Genomic DNA, 20,205 nt, shown 5'->3' with positions numbered 1-20,205 from the left:
TTCAATGTGGTGAGCTTTTGGAGATGTTTCCTGATGTGGTTAATGAGGTGGTCATTTGGAGATGTTTCATTGAGGTGGTCTTTGGTAGATGTTTTATTGAGGTTGTCAATGAGGTAGTCATTTGGAGATGTTTAATTGAGATGATCAATGAGTTAGTCATGTTGGAAATCTTTCAATTGACATGGTCTTTGGTAGACGTTTCATTGAGGTAGTCTTTTGAAGATGTTTCATTGAGGTGCTCTTTGGTAGACGTTTCATTGAGGTTGTCAATGAGGTAGTCATTTGAAGATGTTTCAATGAGATAGCCTTTTGGAGATGTTTCATTGAGGTGTTCTTTAGTAGATGTTTCATTGAGGTTGTCAATGAGGTAGTAATTTGGTGATCTTTCATTAAGGTGGTCTTTGGTAGATTTTAAATTGAGGTGGTCAATGAGATAGTCATTTGGAGATGTTTCAATGATGTAGCCTTTTGAAGATGTTTCATTGAGGTTGTCAATGAGGTAGTAATTTGGAGATGTTTCAATGAGGTAGCCTTTTGGAGATGTTTCATTGACGTAGTCTTTTGAAGATGTTTCATTGAGGTGTTCTATGGTTGATGTTTCATTTGAGGTTGTCAATGAGGTAGTCATTTGGAGATGTTTAAATGTTGTAGTCTTTGGAGATATTTCATTGAGGTGTTCTTTGTTAAATGTTTCATTGACGGCATCAAAGATGTAGTCATTTGAAGATTTTTCATTGAGGTGGTCAATGAAGTAGTCATTTGGAGATGTTTCATTGAGGTAGTCTATTGGAGATGTTTCAGTGGAATGGTCAATGTGGTGGTCTTTCAGAGATGTTTCACTTGGTAATTGAGTTGTTTCTTCAGAGATTTTTGATTAGGTTGTCAATGAGGTGTTCTTTTGGAGATGTTTCATTGTTTTTATGACTCTAAAGATAACATGTTGAGTATGATACTTACAATCACACTTGTCAACTCAGAAATATTTACAATAGTGGGTGTGATTTAAATAAATGGCCTATCTTTATTATAAGCTTATTAAATGTGATTGTCAGGGATTCTAACCCCAAGACACCCCCAGATGAGCTAAATGGAGGCGAGGCAAAAACACTTCTAAGTCAACTTGTCTCTTTCTTTGTGTTATAAATCCATAAGTCCTATCATGCAGAAGAGTAAGAGCCAAGAGCTAGAAAATTGAAGCTCTAAATAAAAAGTAACTTCTTGTCATTGATTTTCTAAAAGAATCTACAGCAAAATATCTCCAGTAAGTCTTACAGCCCTGAAGAGAATAACTTCTAATACGCCTACATTTTTTAACCCCTTCATGACCAGCCTATTTTGCGCTTGCCATTTTTTTCTTTTCACCATTCTTCTTCCAAGAGACGTAACATTTGTATTTTTCAGTCAATATGGCCATGTAATGGCTTGTTTTTTGCAGAACGAACTGTACTTTTAAAAGAAACTATTAGTTTTACTATATAGTGTACTGGAAAATGGCAAAAATATCTAAATGCGTAAAAATTGCAAAAAAAAAATGTGATTGCACTATTGTTTTTAAGATATTTTATTCACTGTGGTCACTATATGGTAAAAGTGATGTGTCAGTATGATGCCTGAGGTCGGTGTGAGTTTGTAGACATCAAACATGAATAAGTTTACTTTTATCTAAGGGGTGAAAAAAAATCAGAAGTTTGTCCGAAAAAAGTGAAGTATGTTATGCGCCATTTTCCGTGACCCGTAATGTTTTCACTTCTTGAGATCTGTGCCTCAGTGATGGCTTATTTTTTAATTTTTAATCTCGAGCTGACATTTTTTATAGTACAATTTTGGCGCAAATGCTACTTTTTGATCGCCTGTTATTGCATTTTGCACAAAATTTGTGGCAACCAAAAAACGTAATTTTGGCACTTGGAATTATTTTGCTTCTACGCCGTTTACCAATCAGGTTAATTGATTTTATATTTTGATAGATTGGGTATTTCTGAACGCAGTGATACCGAATCTGTGTATATTTTTCATTTTTTTTAACCCTTTAATTTTTCCATAGGGCAAAAAGGGGTGATTTAACTTTTAGGTTTTTTATATTTTTTTACTTTTCAAAACTTTTTTTAAACTTTTTTTTAATTTTACTAGTTTCCCTAGGGGACTATAACGATCTACATTCTCATCGTTCATTAATTTCTCCCAATTAGAGCAGCACCACTCAGACCGGGAGAAATGATTATCTCTTGTAACAGCCAGTACTCGGCTGTTTCTTACAGGACCTGAATCATGAGAACTACAGGAGTCCTCACATGACCCTGTGCTACCATAACAACCACCGGATCCATGTGATCACGTCACTTGACTTCCGGTATCAGCCTGTAAGTAAAGTTTTTGCGCGATCGCTATTATAATGGCGCTGTCACATATTGATCCATTAACTGTCACATACGCAGACCTATTAAAATCAATGGGTCACATATTGACAGTGCCATTTAAGGGGTTAAAAGGCACGGGCGGAACACAGATCCACTCGTGCCTGGCAGGACACATGTCGGCTGTACAAATCAGCTGACATGTGCGCTGATTGCTGCAGGCTGCTTGCAGCAGCCCGCAGAGAGTAACGCTATGACCGCTAGGATGTAATTTTATCACCCACAGTCGTTAAGGGGTAAATATTGAGCTCCCGCTTTAATTCCTCTTAAATGGCCATTGTAGCATCCTAATTCAATAAATTAAAAAAAAGAGAAACCATTGAATGATGACCTCCATTAACTAAATGGGTTCTTGAAGCATGTAATATTAATGATCTGCCCTACAGATACCTCATTAGTATCACATTGGCGGGGTTCCAACACCCAACACTAACCACTGATCAGCTGCTATTAGCTATGGCAGTGGTTGAGTATAAATATTCAAAGGAGCTCAACAGCAAATCAGGTCTTATAAATGAAGAAAAACCGGTATGTAGTCCTCATCACCAACCCCTACACAGTGAATGCAGCTGTGCAATTTGGCTCATTTCAACTGTAGGAGCCTATAAAAAGCAGTTAATGGTAGGAGGTTCTAGGTGTCAGTAAGAAACACTAGCACTTTTGCCCCATTCTACCCCTGCTCCTCTCCAATATGACCCATTGTGGTAAAGCTGATTCAAACTGATGTGAAAACACCAAAAGTCACAAAAATTTTATCATTTTTCAATACATTTTACCCCAAATTTATGGCATAAAAACTTTGATGAATCGGGACCTTTGTGTTATTTTCTCCGGTAGCCTTGTTTCATTGAGCCTGATCAAGTTACATGCTAAGCTCTTTACAGCCTTGTATTTTATTATCACTTGTATTTCATCTACACATCTAATATTTTATTTCTATTTATTAAAGAGTTGTAAAAACCTTATCATGGGATTCAGCACGTTATGAAGAGAAACATTCATGTTCAATGGATATATGCAGGAGACATTGACGTAAAACGCAGTCCTGTAGATAATTTGAGAAGGAATTGGAGGCAAATAAATTGAGTTCTTATACACAGCGTGTGTATTGTTGGTCTGAAAAAAAAAAATCAAACTTTAATTAATATTAGCATAGAAAATAAATTGACATTTTACACTAAGCAAACAGGGCCACACATGTGGCCGTTACGCCCCCTTCACGCGTCTGTGATTAGGGTACGTATGACGTTGTTTTCATATGTACCGGAATCACAGACATAAGCAGACCCATTAAAATCAATGGGTCTGTGCACACTTCAGTGTATTCACACAAACTATTTTTCCGTATCGAGCACACACATCTCCATGTGTTCCGCACAGAGACAAGTCTGTTTTTTTCTGGCAGCACTCAAGTCACATGGACCACACAATGGTATGATCCGTGTGACACATACCGGAAAAAACACGTGTCTTTGAATTAAAATTATTTTCTATACTCACCTGTCTCCAGCGATGCTGTCTTCGGTTCTGCTGTCACTTGCTTCCAGGACTGCTCATTATGCTCATGAATATTCACTGCACCAAGGACCCAGAAGCAGCAGCGCTGGGGACATCAGCAGTACGGACAGGAGCGGTGTGGACAAATGAGTATAAAGTTTCTGCTCTCCATGTGCTATCATGGATAGCACATGAAGAGCTCATGTGTGCAAAAATCACAGCACACGGAGGGACACATGCACCTTCAACACGTCTGTGAAAGATATGTGTGTTTTCCACGGACATGTGAAAGAAGCCTTATGTATATGACAGGGCCAATATTCCAGGTGGATCTATAATGGCTGTTTGGTTAAGTTACACCCTACCTATTAAAAAATGACACTTCTGGCCACTGATGGGAAAATTGATCCAGATAGCCTTCTCTGTGATAAGGGACCATTATATTGCTATTTGGTAGGTAGATATTTTATATATGGTTTAATGTATATTGTATTAAACAGAACATAAGATTGGAAATTGTCTATACTCTACTGAAAAATGCCACTTATGGCCATGGGGACTTTTGTCTAAGGGGAAAATGGGGCCCGATAACCTGCTCTGTAATAATTGTCCATCATATTGTTATTGAGTAGGTAGATATTTTACATATGATTTACTCCGTACGATACCTACAATCAGTGTGGTTCCACAATTTTCACCTCCAAGAGGCCATCCTACTGACACAATGTTTCCATCTTCGTAGAAATCATGGCATCTCAATATATTGGTTTGCAGTTTTGGAACATCCACGTTCGAATTTATAAGATCATTTCTCTGAAATGTGACATTGATATAGGATGCGCCGCACTGAAGATCTGGACACAAGTTGTCAGGTTCTAAAGTCAAAAAAAATAAAAATATCCATGAAGGTGACTACATGATGGCTACAATGGAAAAGTATCTCAATATTCTCTCTGAAAAGAGAGCATTAAAAATGTATTTGGGTATTTCACTATATTTGAAATCTCATTTTTTTGCGAATACATCCAGAATCTAAGATGGGAACTGTGGTGCTGAGAAGGATTGAAACAAAACGCGTATTGGAAGATTTACCTTTTTATTATGCAATTAAGGTTAAGGCCCTGTTCACATTTGGTTAGTCTTTTCTGTTCCGCAGAAGACTTTTTTACTTTCTGCTGCTGTATGAAATAGTAGAGTCTTCTTCACTATTCTGTATTGTGAAAAAAGGTATGCTGTATACCCTTGTAGTGTATAAACCAAAAGCACACTCTTTTGACATATTCCCAGTGAATAGTGTTTTATGATTAAGGGCTCATGCACAAGTCAGTGATTTTCTCGGTCAGTGTTTATCAGAGTTTCATCAGATTTTCAACAGAATTTGGAGTTTAATCAGTTTTTCTCTGATGAAAAAAAAAAATATTTCTCAACCTTCTCTTATCTATCAAGGCATCCGAGTGCTGTCGGAATTTTTTCATGGGTACATAGACTTTCATTGCCGAGTTTGATCCAACATTCGGATCAACATCAGACAGGCCTCCTCCTCAGTTGTAGATGAACCTCTCAGTCCACAAAAACTCTTGTACATGTGAACAGCCCCATAGACTATCATAGGTATGAGTGCTGACCATGACAAACATGGAGAGTACTTGTATGTAAACAACTGATGTGTGAACGAGCTCTTAGTTTAACATTTCATTTTGGAGTTTACATATAAGGCTGCTTTCACACTACGTTTTTTTAGCATGCGTCATGAACGTTTTTTTGCTGCAAATCCTGTTTTTGCAAAGAAAAACGCATGCAAACGCATGTGTTATTTTGCAGGATCCTGTCACTTTAAGTTTATGGGCGAGCATTGGCGTCATGTGATCGGGAGTGAGGGGAATTGAACGTGAAAGACTGGGAGCCGACATCTGACAGCTGCGGAGGCTCATAACCAAGGTAAACATCGGGTAACTTGCTTGGATCCCCGATATTTACCTTGGTTACAAGCGTCTGCAGCTGCTAGGAGCAGGGCTGCCTGCTCCCTGCACACGTAACCAAGGTAAACATCGGGTAACTAAACCCGCGGTTACCGAATATTTACCATGGTTACGAGCGTCCTCCGCTCTCAGGCGAGGGAGAGAGGAGAGAGAGAAGAGGGAGAGGGAGGGGGAGAGAGAGGGAGGGGGAGAGAGGGAGGGGGAGAGAGAGGCTGATCACGCGAGGCTTGTTTCTGGGCATGCTCAGTAGAGCAAGCAGGATCCTGTCTGTCAGCATGCCAGCGTTCACATTCCGTGCAGTATAGTCAGGATCCAGCAATTTGCAGTATTTGGACGCAACTCAAAAACGCTACAAGTAGTGTTTTTGAAAAAAGTTAAAAAACTGCAAGTCGCTGGATCTTTACTATAACGCACGCAAAAGCTGGTGAACACATGTGAACGCATGTTTACGCGAGTTCTTTGCAAATGCATTGAAATGACAACGCATTTGCACTGGATCAGTTTTTGAGCTAACAAAATGACGCATGTTAAAAAAACGTAGTGTGAAAGCAGCCTAAGTTAGTTGTAGTGCTATAAGATAATATAAACACAGCCCTTGCATAGTATTAATCCAAAACCAGGCATGCAACTAATTTCCTTCCGGATTAAGATGGCTTTCTGGAGTTTCCCAAATGTTTTTATACTCACCTTCACTAGGTCCAGCATGGGCTTTCGGTGAAGCTCCAGTCTCAAAGTTTGGCTGTGCGGTAACATCGACAGCTCATGACACAGTCACTGCCGCTCACTAAGTTTAGTGGCTCTGCCTATGTAAATGGTTTTGGGATTTATGTTTCCTAAAGTGGAAAACCCCTTTAAGAGTTCTCTCAGATATAATTAGAGATGATTAACGTCAAACAGTAAAGTTTATGGCTTGTACCAAACTTCGGCTGTCCGGGGCTTGGACCCAAACATGGACTTTTAAAAATGTCTGTGTCTGAGTTCGGTGTTCGGGTACTGTTTGTATGATAATAAAGTTTGTTGAACGGCTGAAGCGCAGTCAATCAACAAGCTTTATTGCCTGAAGAAGTTGCCTGTACACTGCAGTAAACAATAACGTTAAAAAAAATAAATAAATGACTTGGGCTCCCACCTATTTTTGATAACCAGTGCTGGTATAAGAATATATGGGAGCCCATGTCTTTGTTTTTTAATTTATTTATTCCCTATCTACATTTGTTTGCAGGGAAATTGCCCCCATGTTGCCTCCTTTTGTAGCCCCCTTAGCCCGTACTATGACCTTTATACAGCCCCTTTTCAACAGAGATGTTTGGGTCGCCATTTACTTATGTGGGGTTTGGTGATCCAGGGTCAAGTTCTGGTCAAGTCTCGAAAACAACTTAACTAAACTATGGCCTCACCCAGTGATCCTGAACTTTCATAGGTCCTCTCATCACTAGATATAATATCTCTCTATCTATGGCAGCTATTATTCGGTCATTACCTTTGATGGGGACTCCAAGTGTAATGTAATCATCCGGATCCTCATGATCATCACCACCAGAAGAACCTCCTGCATTACAGACCTACAAGAGGAGAGATAAGGAGTGAATAATATGGAGTAAAGTAATCCTACATGGACATTTTATTTACAGCTTTACACAAAACACGGAGACAATTTGAAGTGAACCTTCACCTTCAAAATCAAGTGTTGGCCATTCAGTTACAACAATACAATAGTAGACAAATTCTATAAATAAAATGCAATTTAAATATATTTAAAAAATTCTTTAACTCTATTTGTTATTTGTTACAATTGCTTACTTATTGATTGCCATTAATCCTATTCTCTGCTTCCCTCTGTATCTCGTTAATTAAGAGTCCCTTTTAGAGATCAGCAAATTGATTCAATGTGAATGAAATTTATGTTGAATTTTTAAGAATTTGCTAAACATGACATTAAAATATGCTTTAGTGGAAAGGATCTCCAGCTTCACACTCCCAACAGTCACTGTCCAAGCACAGACTATTAAAGTCTGTACTTGGACTCATAGACTGCATAGTTTAAGCCAGGTCTATACCGGTGGCCCAATCCTGGGGTCCTAGGTTCAAATTCCACCAAGGACAACTTCTGCAAGAAGTTTGTATGTTCTCCTTGTGTTTATGTGGGTTTTCTCCATGTGCTTTGCTTTCCTCCCACACTCCAAAGACATACTGACAAGGACTGTAGATTGTGAGCGCCAGTGTGAATGGTGGCAAAGATTATAAAATGCTATTAATTTAATGATGTGATGTAAGAAAAATAAATACTCAAATGTTGGATGTATGGAATTTACTAGATGGTAAAAGCAGCTCATTAGTTTACATTCAGTTGTAGATATTACATCCCATCCCCAATGTACGGTACATTCTGGCCAATACAATTGGATATTTCTGGGGACAATTTTAGTGTGTAAATCTAGACTTATCAAAAGTTCTAATAAAGATGATAAAATATTTTCACAATCAACAAATTGTCATTATTATTGTCTTCTTGGGGGGCTTTACACGTTGCGACATCGCTTCCGAAATATCGTCGGGGTCACGTCGTTAGTGATGCACATCCGGCCCCAGTAGTGACATCGCAACGTGTAAATCCTAGATGCGCCGATAAACAATCGCAAAAGCGTCGAAAAACAGTGATCTGTGTAGCGTCGGTCAATTTCATAATGTCGGGTCGACCGCAGGTACGATGTGGTTTGTCGTTCCCACAGCATCACACATCACTGTGTGTAAACTCGCAGGAACGACAAACATCTCCTTACCTGCGTCCCGACGGCAATGCGGAAGAGAGAAGTTGGGCGGGATGTCACGTCCCGCTCATCTCCGCCACTCCGATTCTATTGGCCGGCTGATTAGTGACGTCGCGGTGACGTCGAATGCACCTCCCCCTTGAAGGAGGGATTGTTCGGCAGTCACAGCGACGTCGCCGAGCAGGTATGTGCGTGTGAAGCTGCTGTAGCGATAATGTTCGCTACGACAGCAATCACCACATATTGCATGTGCGACGGGGGCGGGTACTATCGCGCTCGGCATCGCTAGCCGATGCTAGCGATGTCGCAACGTGTAAAGCCCCCCTTAGAACCATGTCCCCAATTATTTCCTTTGTGGTTTTCAAAAAGCTAGCCTGTCTGTCTATTTTTTTTCATGGTAAAAGCCAATAATACATTGTATTATAATAGATAGATGGTTGAAGGATTTAGACTTTTATATATTCATGAATCTGATGACAATGAACTTACAGGTATACAGGAGCCCGAATTCTCACAAAGGTGTACTTGACAGTGCAGATAGATTTGACCGTGTCCCGCAATAAATTGGAAAGCTTGCACCGAGAACTGTCCATAACTGGCAATGCCATTTGCAGCCACATGTATAGTATTGTCATGATGATTTTTGCAACTGTAATAACAATAAATAAAAATCAAATTCGCTCATAATTTCAGTTAATATGCAAAATAATTATGCTTCTGTGATTTCATCCTGAAGAAGGAGCTATTGCTCTGAAATGTATCTCAATAAATCACCATTTTTTTCAAAGAAGTTTCCAGTCTGATACATCATACGGCAGTGTGCTGGTTAAACCCTTCACCTCCTAGTTCCTTTGAAAATATCTATGCTGTTATACATACATAAATTACCCAATTGAGATGAACGGACCCACGGAAGTTCGGTTCGGCAAGTTCAGCCAGACTTTAGATAAATTTAGGTTTGGGACCTGGACTTGACCCGAACCCCAATTGAAGTCACAAATTGGGCAGTTTGGATCTCTGCCCACACACAACCAGGCATAAACACATGACTTCTAGGGGTGGGTGGATGGGGTTTTTCCATTGTTTTGTTTTGTGCACACTACATCTGATAACACTCTTGTTACCCCCAGTGCGAGCTGATCAAACATTTCAAACCACTTGCACTAGGCTGAGCACCAAGCCTACCCAAGCACCGTGATGCTTCAGCGAGTGGTTTGGATACGTAAAGCACCACAAATCTGAACTCAAACCCTTTTTTTTTGTACAGTCCGTATTCAGTAAGAATACCAAACTTTATTTTTCAGGTTTTCTCATTTCTATCACCCAACAATATACAATCATTAGAAGGCCTCACACAGTACTCCATTCCCAAACCTAAAAGTCCTGGAATGCCCTGATGAGCACAAGATTAACTATAGAAGTAAAATACTCGCAACAATACTTAGGGACTTAAAGGGGTATTCTCAAGTTGGAAAGTTATCCAACATCCTATTTCCATAACTTTCCGATTGTTGGAGGTCCAACTTCTGTGGCCCCATGGGAGTATAGTGGTGATCAGTCATGTGCACTGGTGCTCAATTTATTTTCATATAGAAGTGCCGAAGACCAGCTTAACACAGTGCTCGGCAATCTCTTATTGCCCCTTTAAGAAATAATGGCAAAGAGGTTTACAAGATCGACCACACAAGATCAATTCAAGCTTTTTTTCAGACCTCCAGTTGGGATCACTTGGGTTCGATGGTCAGACCCCAAGAGATTGGGAAGTTATCACATATACCACAGATATGGGATAATTTTCAAACCTGAGAATACTCCTTTAAAATAAAGCTGCCCATACATCTAAGATAAAAGTTGGACAAATTGGCTAAATTTAACATTGGTTTATAAATACTAGGTGAACGATTGTTTGCAATGGCTGATGGCTGACTGCTCATTAATTGTTTGGCTTTAGTCATTTTCATTTTTTTTTCTTCATATCACATAATTGATCACCCATAATTTGGCCAATAATAATATTATGTGCATAGCCAGCTTAAAGGAGCCCAAAGGGTTTCTAAGCCGCATGTTACGAGAGCAGTATTATAAAGCGTTTGGTGGAAAAAAACAATAGATTTCTCAACTCTTAGAAGCCTGATTTTTGTAAGAGTGCGCTGTCATGAGAAAAGGCGCCTGCCATGTAGTGCCCTAATAATATGTGAAAGTAAAAAGGGTAGAAAAAAATCAGAGTGGCTCCATGTACTGTATGTAACTGGGTTACTCGAGATCAGGAGATGTATTTCGGATGTCCTTGGATGAATTGCTTTGCTGTTAGAAAGGGATAAGTGTTCACACGAAGATACAGCGTAAAATATATGTAGTATATTTTTCAACACGTGTCAGGCCTTTTTTCAAGAAAAAGCTATAGGAGACACCGGCAAGCAAGAAGGGGTTACAATAATGTAAATTAGCAACAAGGAGCTCAAGAGATGCCGATTGGGTGTGCTAAGGACACATTGCTATAAATAAAGAAAAAAATAAAGCATTTTTAAAAAGGTGAAAAAGATAATGTAGCAAACTCAAACACTGTGCATATGTATATATATATATATATATATATATATATATACAGTGTATATATATATATATATATATATATATATATATATATACAGTGTATATATATATATATATATTAATTGCAACAGAATGTGAGTGGGCTAAAGGCAGTGAAATTGCTAACAAATTTCAGCTCTGATTCATCTTTTGCATTTTTAGTTACTTTCATTTTTTTGGTCTTACTGTATTTTTTGCTGGTTTTTTTTCCTCACATTCTTCAAAATAGCCCATATGGTTGCTAAATTTTTCACATAATCGAATCTTTGTTTTTGCCTTTTAGGTTTTTTTCAAATTTTTTTAACACAATAAACTGCACATTTTACAAAATTGAGCAAAAAATTGTTCAAAAATTTCTGGAGTACATAAAATGATTCCAGTGGAGACTGAAGTATATATGCAAACATATATAAAATAGAAAAAAAAAGGAACAAATAAAAAAATGAATTTGAGGCAAGGAAATAAAAAGGTGCAAAACACTAAGTAAAACACACTCGCAGTAAAGGTGGTATTTTAAATAATGGCCCAATAATGACACCATGCCTCTGTCATCCTGGTCAAATACCCAACCACTAAAGTATGAAGGAAATGTAGTGTTTAGACCTTAATTAAGATCGAAGTATATTGACCAGAAAGAAATAACTTTTAAGATAATTAGTGCAGCCATTTTATGTAAGGATGGATGACTAGTGATGAGCGAGTGTAATCATTACTATTCGCTACTCGCACGGATAGTATAGTATTCTTGTTACTCGTCACATTATCAGTTTTTGTTTACTCACCTCGCGATATTTATATGTCCCGCCCTGCAGATTTGGCGCCTGATTTGCAGCCACTAAACATACTGGGCTTCTTAACCAATTGACTGGCTGCGCAGCATCATACTGTCCCTGAGAGAGAGAGTGACAGACAGACAGGGAGACAGACAGAAAGAGAGAGGAAAAGAGACAGACAGAGAGAAAGAGAGAGACAGACGGGGAGAGACAGTCAGAACCAGAGAGAGAGAGAGTTACAAACAGACAGAGAGACAGAGAGAAAGAGGCAAAGAGACAGACAGAGAGAGAGACCGAAAGAGAGAGACAGACAGACATAGAGAGGCAAAAAGACAGACAGAGAGAGACAGAAAGAGATAGACAGAGAGAGACAGTCAAAAACAGAGAGAGTGACAGACAGAGAGGCAAAGAGACAGAGACAGTAAGAAACAAAGAGAGAGATAAACAGACAGACAGAGAGGCAAAGAGACAGACAGAGAGAGAGAAACAGACAGACAGACATAGAGTAACCCCTTAGTGACGGAGCTAATTTTCACCTTAATGACCAGACCAAATTTTGCAATTCTGACCAGTGTCACTTCATGAGGTTATAACTCTGGAACGCTTCAACGGATCCCGGTGATTCTGAGATTGTTTTTTCGTCACATATTGGACTTCTTGTTAGTACCAAATTTAGGACAATATTTTTTGCGTTTATTGAAGAAAAAAATTGAATATTGGCAAAAATTTTGAAAATTTAGCAATTTTCAACTTTTGAATTTTTATACCGTTAAACCAGAGATTTCTGTGACACAAAATAGTTAATAAATAACATTTCCCACATGTCTACTTTACATCAGCACAATTTTGGAAACAAAATTTTTTTTTGTTAGGAAGTTAGAGGGGTTCAAAGTTTATCAGCGATTTCTCATTTTTACATCAAAATTTACAAAACCATTTTTTTAGGGACCACATCACATTTGAAGTGACTTCAATAGGCCTAGATGACAGAAAATACCCAAAAGTGACACCATTATAAAAACTGCACCCCCCAAAGTACTCAAAACCACATTCAAGAAGTTTATTAACCCTTCAGGTGCTTCACATGAACAAAAGCAATGTGGAATGAAAAAAAGCAAAAATTAAATTTTACCTAAAAATGTTGCTCTAACCCAAATTTATTCACTTTTAGAAGACCTAACACAACAAAATGGACCCCAAAACTTGTTCCCCACTTTCTTATGAGTGCGCCGATACCCCACATGTGGTCAGAAACCTCTGTTTGGACAAATGGGAGGGCTCGGAACAGAAGGAGCAATATTTGAATTTTGGAAAGCAAATTTGGCTGAAATAGATTGCGGGCACCATGTTGCATTTACAGGTCCGCTAAGGTACCTAAACAGAAGAAACCCCTCACAAGTGACACCATTTTGGAAACTAGACCCCTCAAGGCTTCTATCTAGGGGTATAGTGAGCATTTTAGATCCACAGGTACTTCACAGATTTTGTTAACGTTACGTTGTCATATTGAAAATTTTAATAATTTTCTCAAAAATGTTGCTTTAGCATCAATTTTCTCACTTTTTCAAGAGGTAATTCCAAAAATTTGACCTCAAGGTTTGTTAACCACTTTTTTATGAGCGCGGTGATACCTCACATGTGGTCTGAAACCTTTGTTTGGACAAATGGGAGGGCTTGGAACGAAAGGAGCAATATTTGAATTTTGGAAAGGAAATTTGGCTGAAAAAGATTGCGGGCACCATGTCACATTTGGAGGACCCCTAAGGTACCTAAACAGCAGAAACCCCACACAAGTGACCCCATTTTGGAAACTAGGCCCCTCAAGGAATTTATCTAGATGTTTGGTGAGTACCCTGAACCCCCAGGTGCTTCACAGAATTTTATAACGTTGAGCCATGAAAAAAAAAAAAAAAAAAATTTACCACAAAATTGTTATTTCAACCAGGTAGCTTTTTTTTTTACAAGAGTAAAAGGAAAAAATTCAGCATAACATTTATTGTGCAATTTCTCCTGAGTTTGGCGATACCTTATATGTGGTGGAAATCAACTGTTTGGGCGCATGGCAGGGCTCGGAAGGGAAGGAGTGCCATTTGACTGCAAAATTGGCTGGAATCAATAGCGGACGCCAGGTTGCATTTGGAGAGCCCCTGAGGTGCCTAAACAGTGGAGGTCCCCCACAAGTGACTCCATTCTGGAAACAAGACACCTCAAGGCTTTTATCTAGGTGTATAGTGAGCAGTATGAATCCACGAATACTTCACAGAATTTGATAAGCTTAGGTTGCCATATTGAAAATTTTCATTTTTTTCACAAAAATGTTGCTTCAGCATCAAATTTCTCACTTTTTCAAGAGACAACAACAAACCGTGGACCCAACAGGTTGTTATCCAATGTCTTATGAGCACAGGGATACCCCACATGTGGCCAAAAACCTCTGTTTGGATAAATGGGAGGGCTTGGAATGGAAGCAGCACCATTTGAATTCTGGAAAAGTTGAAATAAATTGCGGGCACCATGTCACATTTGCAGGGCCCCTTGGGTACCTATACATTAGAAACCCCCACAAGTGACCCCATTTTGGAAACTGGATTTTATTCAGGAGTATAATAAGCATTTTGAATCCACAGGTACTTCACAAAAATGTTGCTGTAGCAACCAATGTCTCGCTTTTAGGCTATGTGGCCATGAGCCAGCGACACGGCGTCTAGTACACAGTGTCAGCCTCCTGCAGAGATGTGAGTGTTGTCCACGGGAGAACGCAGCTGCCCATGCCCACGTTTTGGTTTCATGCCGCTGTGGAGCTCTATGCTACCTGCAGAGAACACTCATCTCCGCAGCATAAATTGACATGCTGAGGCTCGGGAAGCTGCGCCACAGGTCAGTTTATGTGGCGGAGAAAAGAAGCACATTGGGCAAGCACATTGGGCATGGGATTTCTAAAAATCCTTCCACTGTGCTTCTACTGCACAATGCAGCGTTATGGACACAGGGAAAACACTCTGCGCCAAAAACGCTGCAAATCCTGATTGTGGGCGCACAGCCTAAAATGCTACAATGGATGAATGGATACATGTCAAACATATATAACGTCCCACCCCCTGCATATTCTAAGCTGGCGCCCTTTAGTGCCTTTCATGTGGCACTAAAGGGTGCCTAGCCTTGTATTTAGCCCCCCAAAAAAATAATAATTAAAATAAACGACGTGGGGTCCCCCCCATTTTTGATAGCCAGCTAGGGTAAAGCAGACAGCTGTAGCCTGCAAACCACAGCTGACAGCTTCACCTTGGCTGGTGATCAATTTGGAGGGCTCCCCAGGCGTTTTTTTTTAAAAAAAAAAAACGTGGGGTCCCCCCCAAATTAGATCACCAGCCAAGGTGAAGCGGACAGCTGGGGTCTGGTATTCTCAGGGTGGGAAGAGCCATGGTTATTGGACTCTTCCCAGCCTAAAAATAGCAGGCCGCAGCCGTCCCAGAAGTGGCGCATCCATTAGATGCGCCAATCCTGGCGCTTCGCCCCAGCTCATCCCGCGCCCTGGTGCGGTGGCAGACGGGGTAATATATGGGGTTGATACCAGCTGTAATGTCACCTGGCATCAAGCCCTGGGGTTAGTGATGTCACGGCATCTAAACAGATACCCGACATCACTAACCCAGTCAAGTAATAGACAAAAAAAAAGACAAAAAAAAAATTTATTTGAAAAAAAAACTCCCCGAAACATTCCTCTTTCCCCAATTTATTGAAAATAAAGAAATTACGGTCGCTGTAATCCGCTGTAATCCGTGAGGTCCCACGCCGACTCTGGATCTTCTAGAATATGGGGGGCACGTTCAGGGAACGTATCCCCCATTTTCTGGAAGAGCAAGCTCTCCATGAGCAGTGTGGGTGCAGTAATCTGAGAATACTGCACTCACACTGCCCCGGTCCAACTTAGGGCAGAGTGACCTGCAGTAACCTCATTCCAGAATATGAGGGGCACGCTCACAGAACGTACCCCCCATTTTCTGGAACAGCAGTCTCTCCATGTGAGGACCACACTCCTCACATGGAGAGACTGCTGATTACTGCGCTCACTCTTCCCCGGTCCACAGTGGAGCAGCCTGTGCATCAGCGACGTCAGCGTCCCTGCAAGACTGACGTCGCTGATGCACAGGCTGCTCCACTGTGGACCGGGGGAGGAATCCAGCTGACAGCCGCTGTCTGCGCATGCGCCGTCAGCATTCAAGAAGGAGGCGGCGTGATCGCGGGACGGATCACCAGACAGGTAACGTATGACCGGGGGCTGGGGGGGGGGGGTGATGGGGGGTGACCTAGTGGGACCTGGGGGGACCTGGGGACACCTTTCTGCCGCATGTGACGTGTCACATGCGGCAGAAAGAGCAGAATGAATGCGGGGGAGGGGGGGGTGGCTCTGGAGACCCGGAGGGGGCTCCGGTGACCAGAGGGCTCCGGTGGACCGGAGGAGGGGTCAGGGGGAGGACATTTCCCTCCGATCTGAAATGTTTGATCATTTCAGATCGGAGGAAAATGAATGCAGAGCCGGCGGCGGCAGTTTTCAGCGCGCGTCGGCGCCATCTTGCACGCTCCGGAGGGGTGCTCTGAAGAACTGGAGGGGGCTCCAGGGACCAAAGAGCTCCGGTGTACCGGAGGAGAGGTCAGGAGGGGGACATTTCCCTCCGATCTGAAATGTTTGATCATTTCAGATCGGAGGGAAATGAATGCAGAGCCGTCGGCGGCGGGAGTTTTCAGCGCGCGTCGGCGCCATCTTGGATTTTCCGGGGGGGGGGGGTTGGATGGATTTCTCCGGTACCGGGGGCTTTGGGGGCACTAAGGGCTCACATTTATTTCTCATCTGACATGTTTGATCACGTCAGATGAGAAATAAATAGATTTTACCAGCCATTTTTTTTTTTTATGTTGTCGCCGGTATACGGTGTATACCGGCGATCGCATTAACGGGGTGCATAAAAAACACCCCGATTCATAATCTGGGGGGTCTCAGCTACCCCCGGTAGCTGAAACCCCCGAGATTTTTCGTCACTGGGGGGCGCTACAGGGTTTTTCCAGCCTGACGTCTCAAGACGTCGGAACAGAATAAGTACCCTGTTTTTCCGACGTCTTGAGACGTTAGGCCGTCGCTATGGGGGTAAGAGAGTTTTTGTTGACATATTCTCCATGCTCTCCCCATTCAGTTTCACCACTTTCCCATACATTTCATCCTTTTCCTCAGGCCCCCCGACCTCTTTGTTGGGTCCAGCAGAAAATTCCTCGCATTTCTCATTGACTTGCATTGTACTCGCTATTCGAAATGAATACACAAATATTATAAAGTATTCATTACAAGAAAAGCAAATACGAATATTTCAGTACTCGCTCACCTCTATGGAAGACATTAGACTTCCCTGTATTAGGGCAAATATAACATACATTGTAGAATTCTACTTCTATACATCCACTTACCTGTCTTTGATTATATAGTATTTCAAAAGGTTTTGGAAATTTGAAGTAGGAGTAGCAAAACAATTCCTTAGCACCAAGTTAAAATGAGCCGTATCTCCTTTAGTGATCATCACACCAACATAGAGCATGTCCCTAGTGGAAAGTATATCTCCATCCTCACGGGGAGTTACATAAGCAGGGTCCTTGAAAATTGCCATTGTCACTTCAAATTGACCTTTTCCGGTAACTTCGAAGATTTTGGTACTGTAAAATTAGACAATCAATTTAATTAGTTTCTTCAAGTACAAAGAATTTACAAGCACAAAGTTATTAGAAAGGAATGCATCATGATAAAATAACAAACTGTGTTAGTTTGTTTTTTAATTGACTCACCCCTCCACGGAGATAAAACAAAAAACAACCCCTTGTACAGCTACTGTATATTGATATAATTAGTGAAAGTTTTGAGTCTCATAAAATAGAGACAAGGAGAACTGTAGTTTTTGTAAAGTTCTGCATTTTTTTATTTACTATAATAATATAAAACAAAATTTCCGCAATAATATAAATAAAATAATTTAGACAATAATATAAAAAAATAATTTGAACAATATTAAAAAATAGACAATAATAAAAAAATGTAGAAAATTATATAAAAAAAATAGGCAATAATATAAAAAAATAATTTGGACAATAATATAAAAAAAATATTTTAGACAATAATATAAAAAAATAATTTTGACAATAAAATAAAAAAATAATTTAGACAATAAAATAAAAAAATAATTTATACAATAATATAAAAAAATAATTTGGACAATAATATAATAAATATTTTGGATAATAATATAAAAAATGTAAACAATAATATAAAAAATAATTTGGACAATAATATAAAAAATAATATGGACAATATAAAAAATAATTTAGACAATAATATAAAAAAATAATCTGGACAATAATGTAAAAAAAAAATTAGATAATATAAAAATATAATTTGGACAATAATATAAAAAATAAATTTGGACAATAATATAAAAAAATAATTTGGACAATAATATAAAAAAAATATTTTGGACAATAATATAATAAAAAATATTTTGGACAATAATATAAAAAAAATAATTTAGACAATAATATAAGAATTTAATTTGGACAATAATATAAAAAAATGTGGACAATAATATAAAAAATAATTTAGACAATAATATACAAAAATATTTGGACAATAATATAAAAAATAATTTAGATAATAATATAAAAAATAATTTAGACAATAATATAAAAAATAATTTCGAGGATAATGTAAAAAAAATGTAGATAATAATATAAAAATAATAATTTGGACAATAATATAAAAAAATAATTTGGACAATAATATAAAAAAATAATTTAGACAAGTTTGGCATCTTACTGATCTGAAAAATTATGTTGCCAAGTTTCTTTTATCCCATGAAAAATTGTCATAGAAGTGGAAGTCAAAAATAGCAGACGTGTTTATTTGTTAAGATTTCACTTCGATTTTCTTTTTCTTCATATTTTCCAGTGCATGATAAAAAAACTAGTCATTCAAAACTCTAACTTGTGGAACAATTAAAAAGTTATAGTTCTCAAAAGAAGGGGCTATAGTGTAAAAATGAAAACTGGACCAGTCCGGAAGAGCTTAAAGGGTTGATATTGGATGGTCAATGTTGGGCACAAAATCAGATGACATTAGTAATAGAAGGGAAATTACAAGAGGTAGAGATTTTAGTGTGGATTATGGTACAAGGTCTAGGGTTTTTATTGCTAGCATTCACAATAATATCTGTATGGAGCTTATTCGTCCTCCCCATGTAGAATTGAGCCACTATATAACTAGTAGAGCGCCATCACTAATACAGTAATTCCAGCATGATTTACCATTATTCATACCAAATATAAAATACAATACAATATTTGAGTTTTCTTAAAGGGATTGTCCATAAAAAAACCTAACAATTAACAGTTCTTGAAATAATAATTTCCACAATTGTTTTGTTTTAGTAAATATTCCTGTGCTTTGATAATCTTATAAATGTGTCCTTTCTATCTACTGCATTATTTTCACACCATGCAGAGTGACTGTAGCTTATGGTAATGCTTTTATATACAACTCATGATCTAGGGAGAAAGCAAAGTTTAAAGCACCACTACAGTGTTTGGTTGTTTTTGTTTTTTTTTCACTAATGTAGTGGTGCTTAAAATTTAAGTTCCCCCAAACGTACACTCACTTTCCAACATTTTCATACTTTACCGATCCCACGGCGCCATCTTGTGTCCATAGCTTCTGGCTGCCCAGATGTCAGAGGTGCTCAATGCATCTCTCTAAGAGCCAGAACAAGGATCATAGAGATACATTAAAGAGTGACCTTCGGCACACTCCAGTAAACACCAAAGCTGTCAGCTAGTCATTTTTTACTGCAGCCTGACTGAAGCTTCAACTGGAAAAGGATGAAGGTGGCAGAAGGTGAATATAGGATAGGGCTCATGGGACTAGGATTTAAAGCACCACTACAGTGATGTAATAAAAAAAACACTGTAGTGGTGCTTTAATATACTGTTGACACTGCAGATAATCTTAGCTGCTTATTGTGTGACGTTTCCCTGCCTGTTTGTTTTATCACAGGAGCGAGTGTTTCTACCATGTCACCAGCCATGTGAGCTCATCAAAAATCAAGTCAGTGACATCAGAGATCAGCAGCTGCCAAAGCTCGTATGTATTAAT

General features: G+C 39.1%; 1 protein-coding gene across 1 annotated transcript in view; it reads right to left on the bottom strand.

The window, feature by feature from the left end:
* LOC142245347 (uncharacterized) overlaps nt 1-20,205 on the bottom strand; it is a 60,699-nt gene that overhangs the window by 30,433 nt on the left and 10,061 nt on the right. Inside the window, exons 5-9 of the mRNA XM_075317989.1 lie at nt 17,481-17,723; nt 9,148-9,307; nt 7,371-7,452; nt 4,584-4,786; nt 3,376-3,530 (exon numbers count right to left, since the gene is read on the bottom strand). Coding sequence (XP_075174104.1) covers nt 3,376-3,530; nt 4,584-4,786; nt 7,371-7,452; nt 9,148-9,307; nt 17,481-17,723 — 843 coding nt within the window. The remainder of the gene's footprint in view (nt 1-3,375; nt 3,531-4,583; nt 4,787-7,370; nt 7,453-9,147; nt 9,308-17,480; nt 17,724-20,205) is intronic.

The sequence above is a fragment of the Anomaloglossus baeobatrachus genome, chromosome 7 (genome assembly GCF_048569485.1).
Source record: "Anomaloglossus baeobatrachus isolate aAnoBae1 chromosome 7, aAnoBae1.hap1, whole genome shotgun sequence".
Classification (NCBI taxonomy): domain Eukaryota; kingdom Metazoa; phylum Chordata; class Amphibia; order Anura; family Aromobatidae; genus Anomaloglossus; species Anomaloglossus baeobatrachus.
Note: the sequence above shows the minus strand (reverse complement) of the source record. Positions and strands in the feature narration are given on the sequence as shown.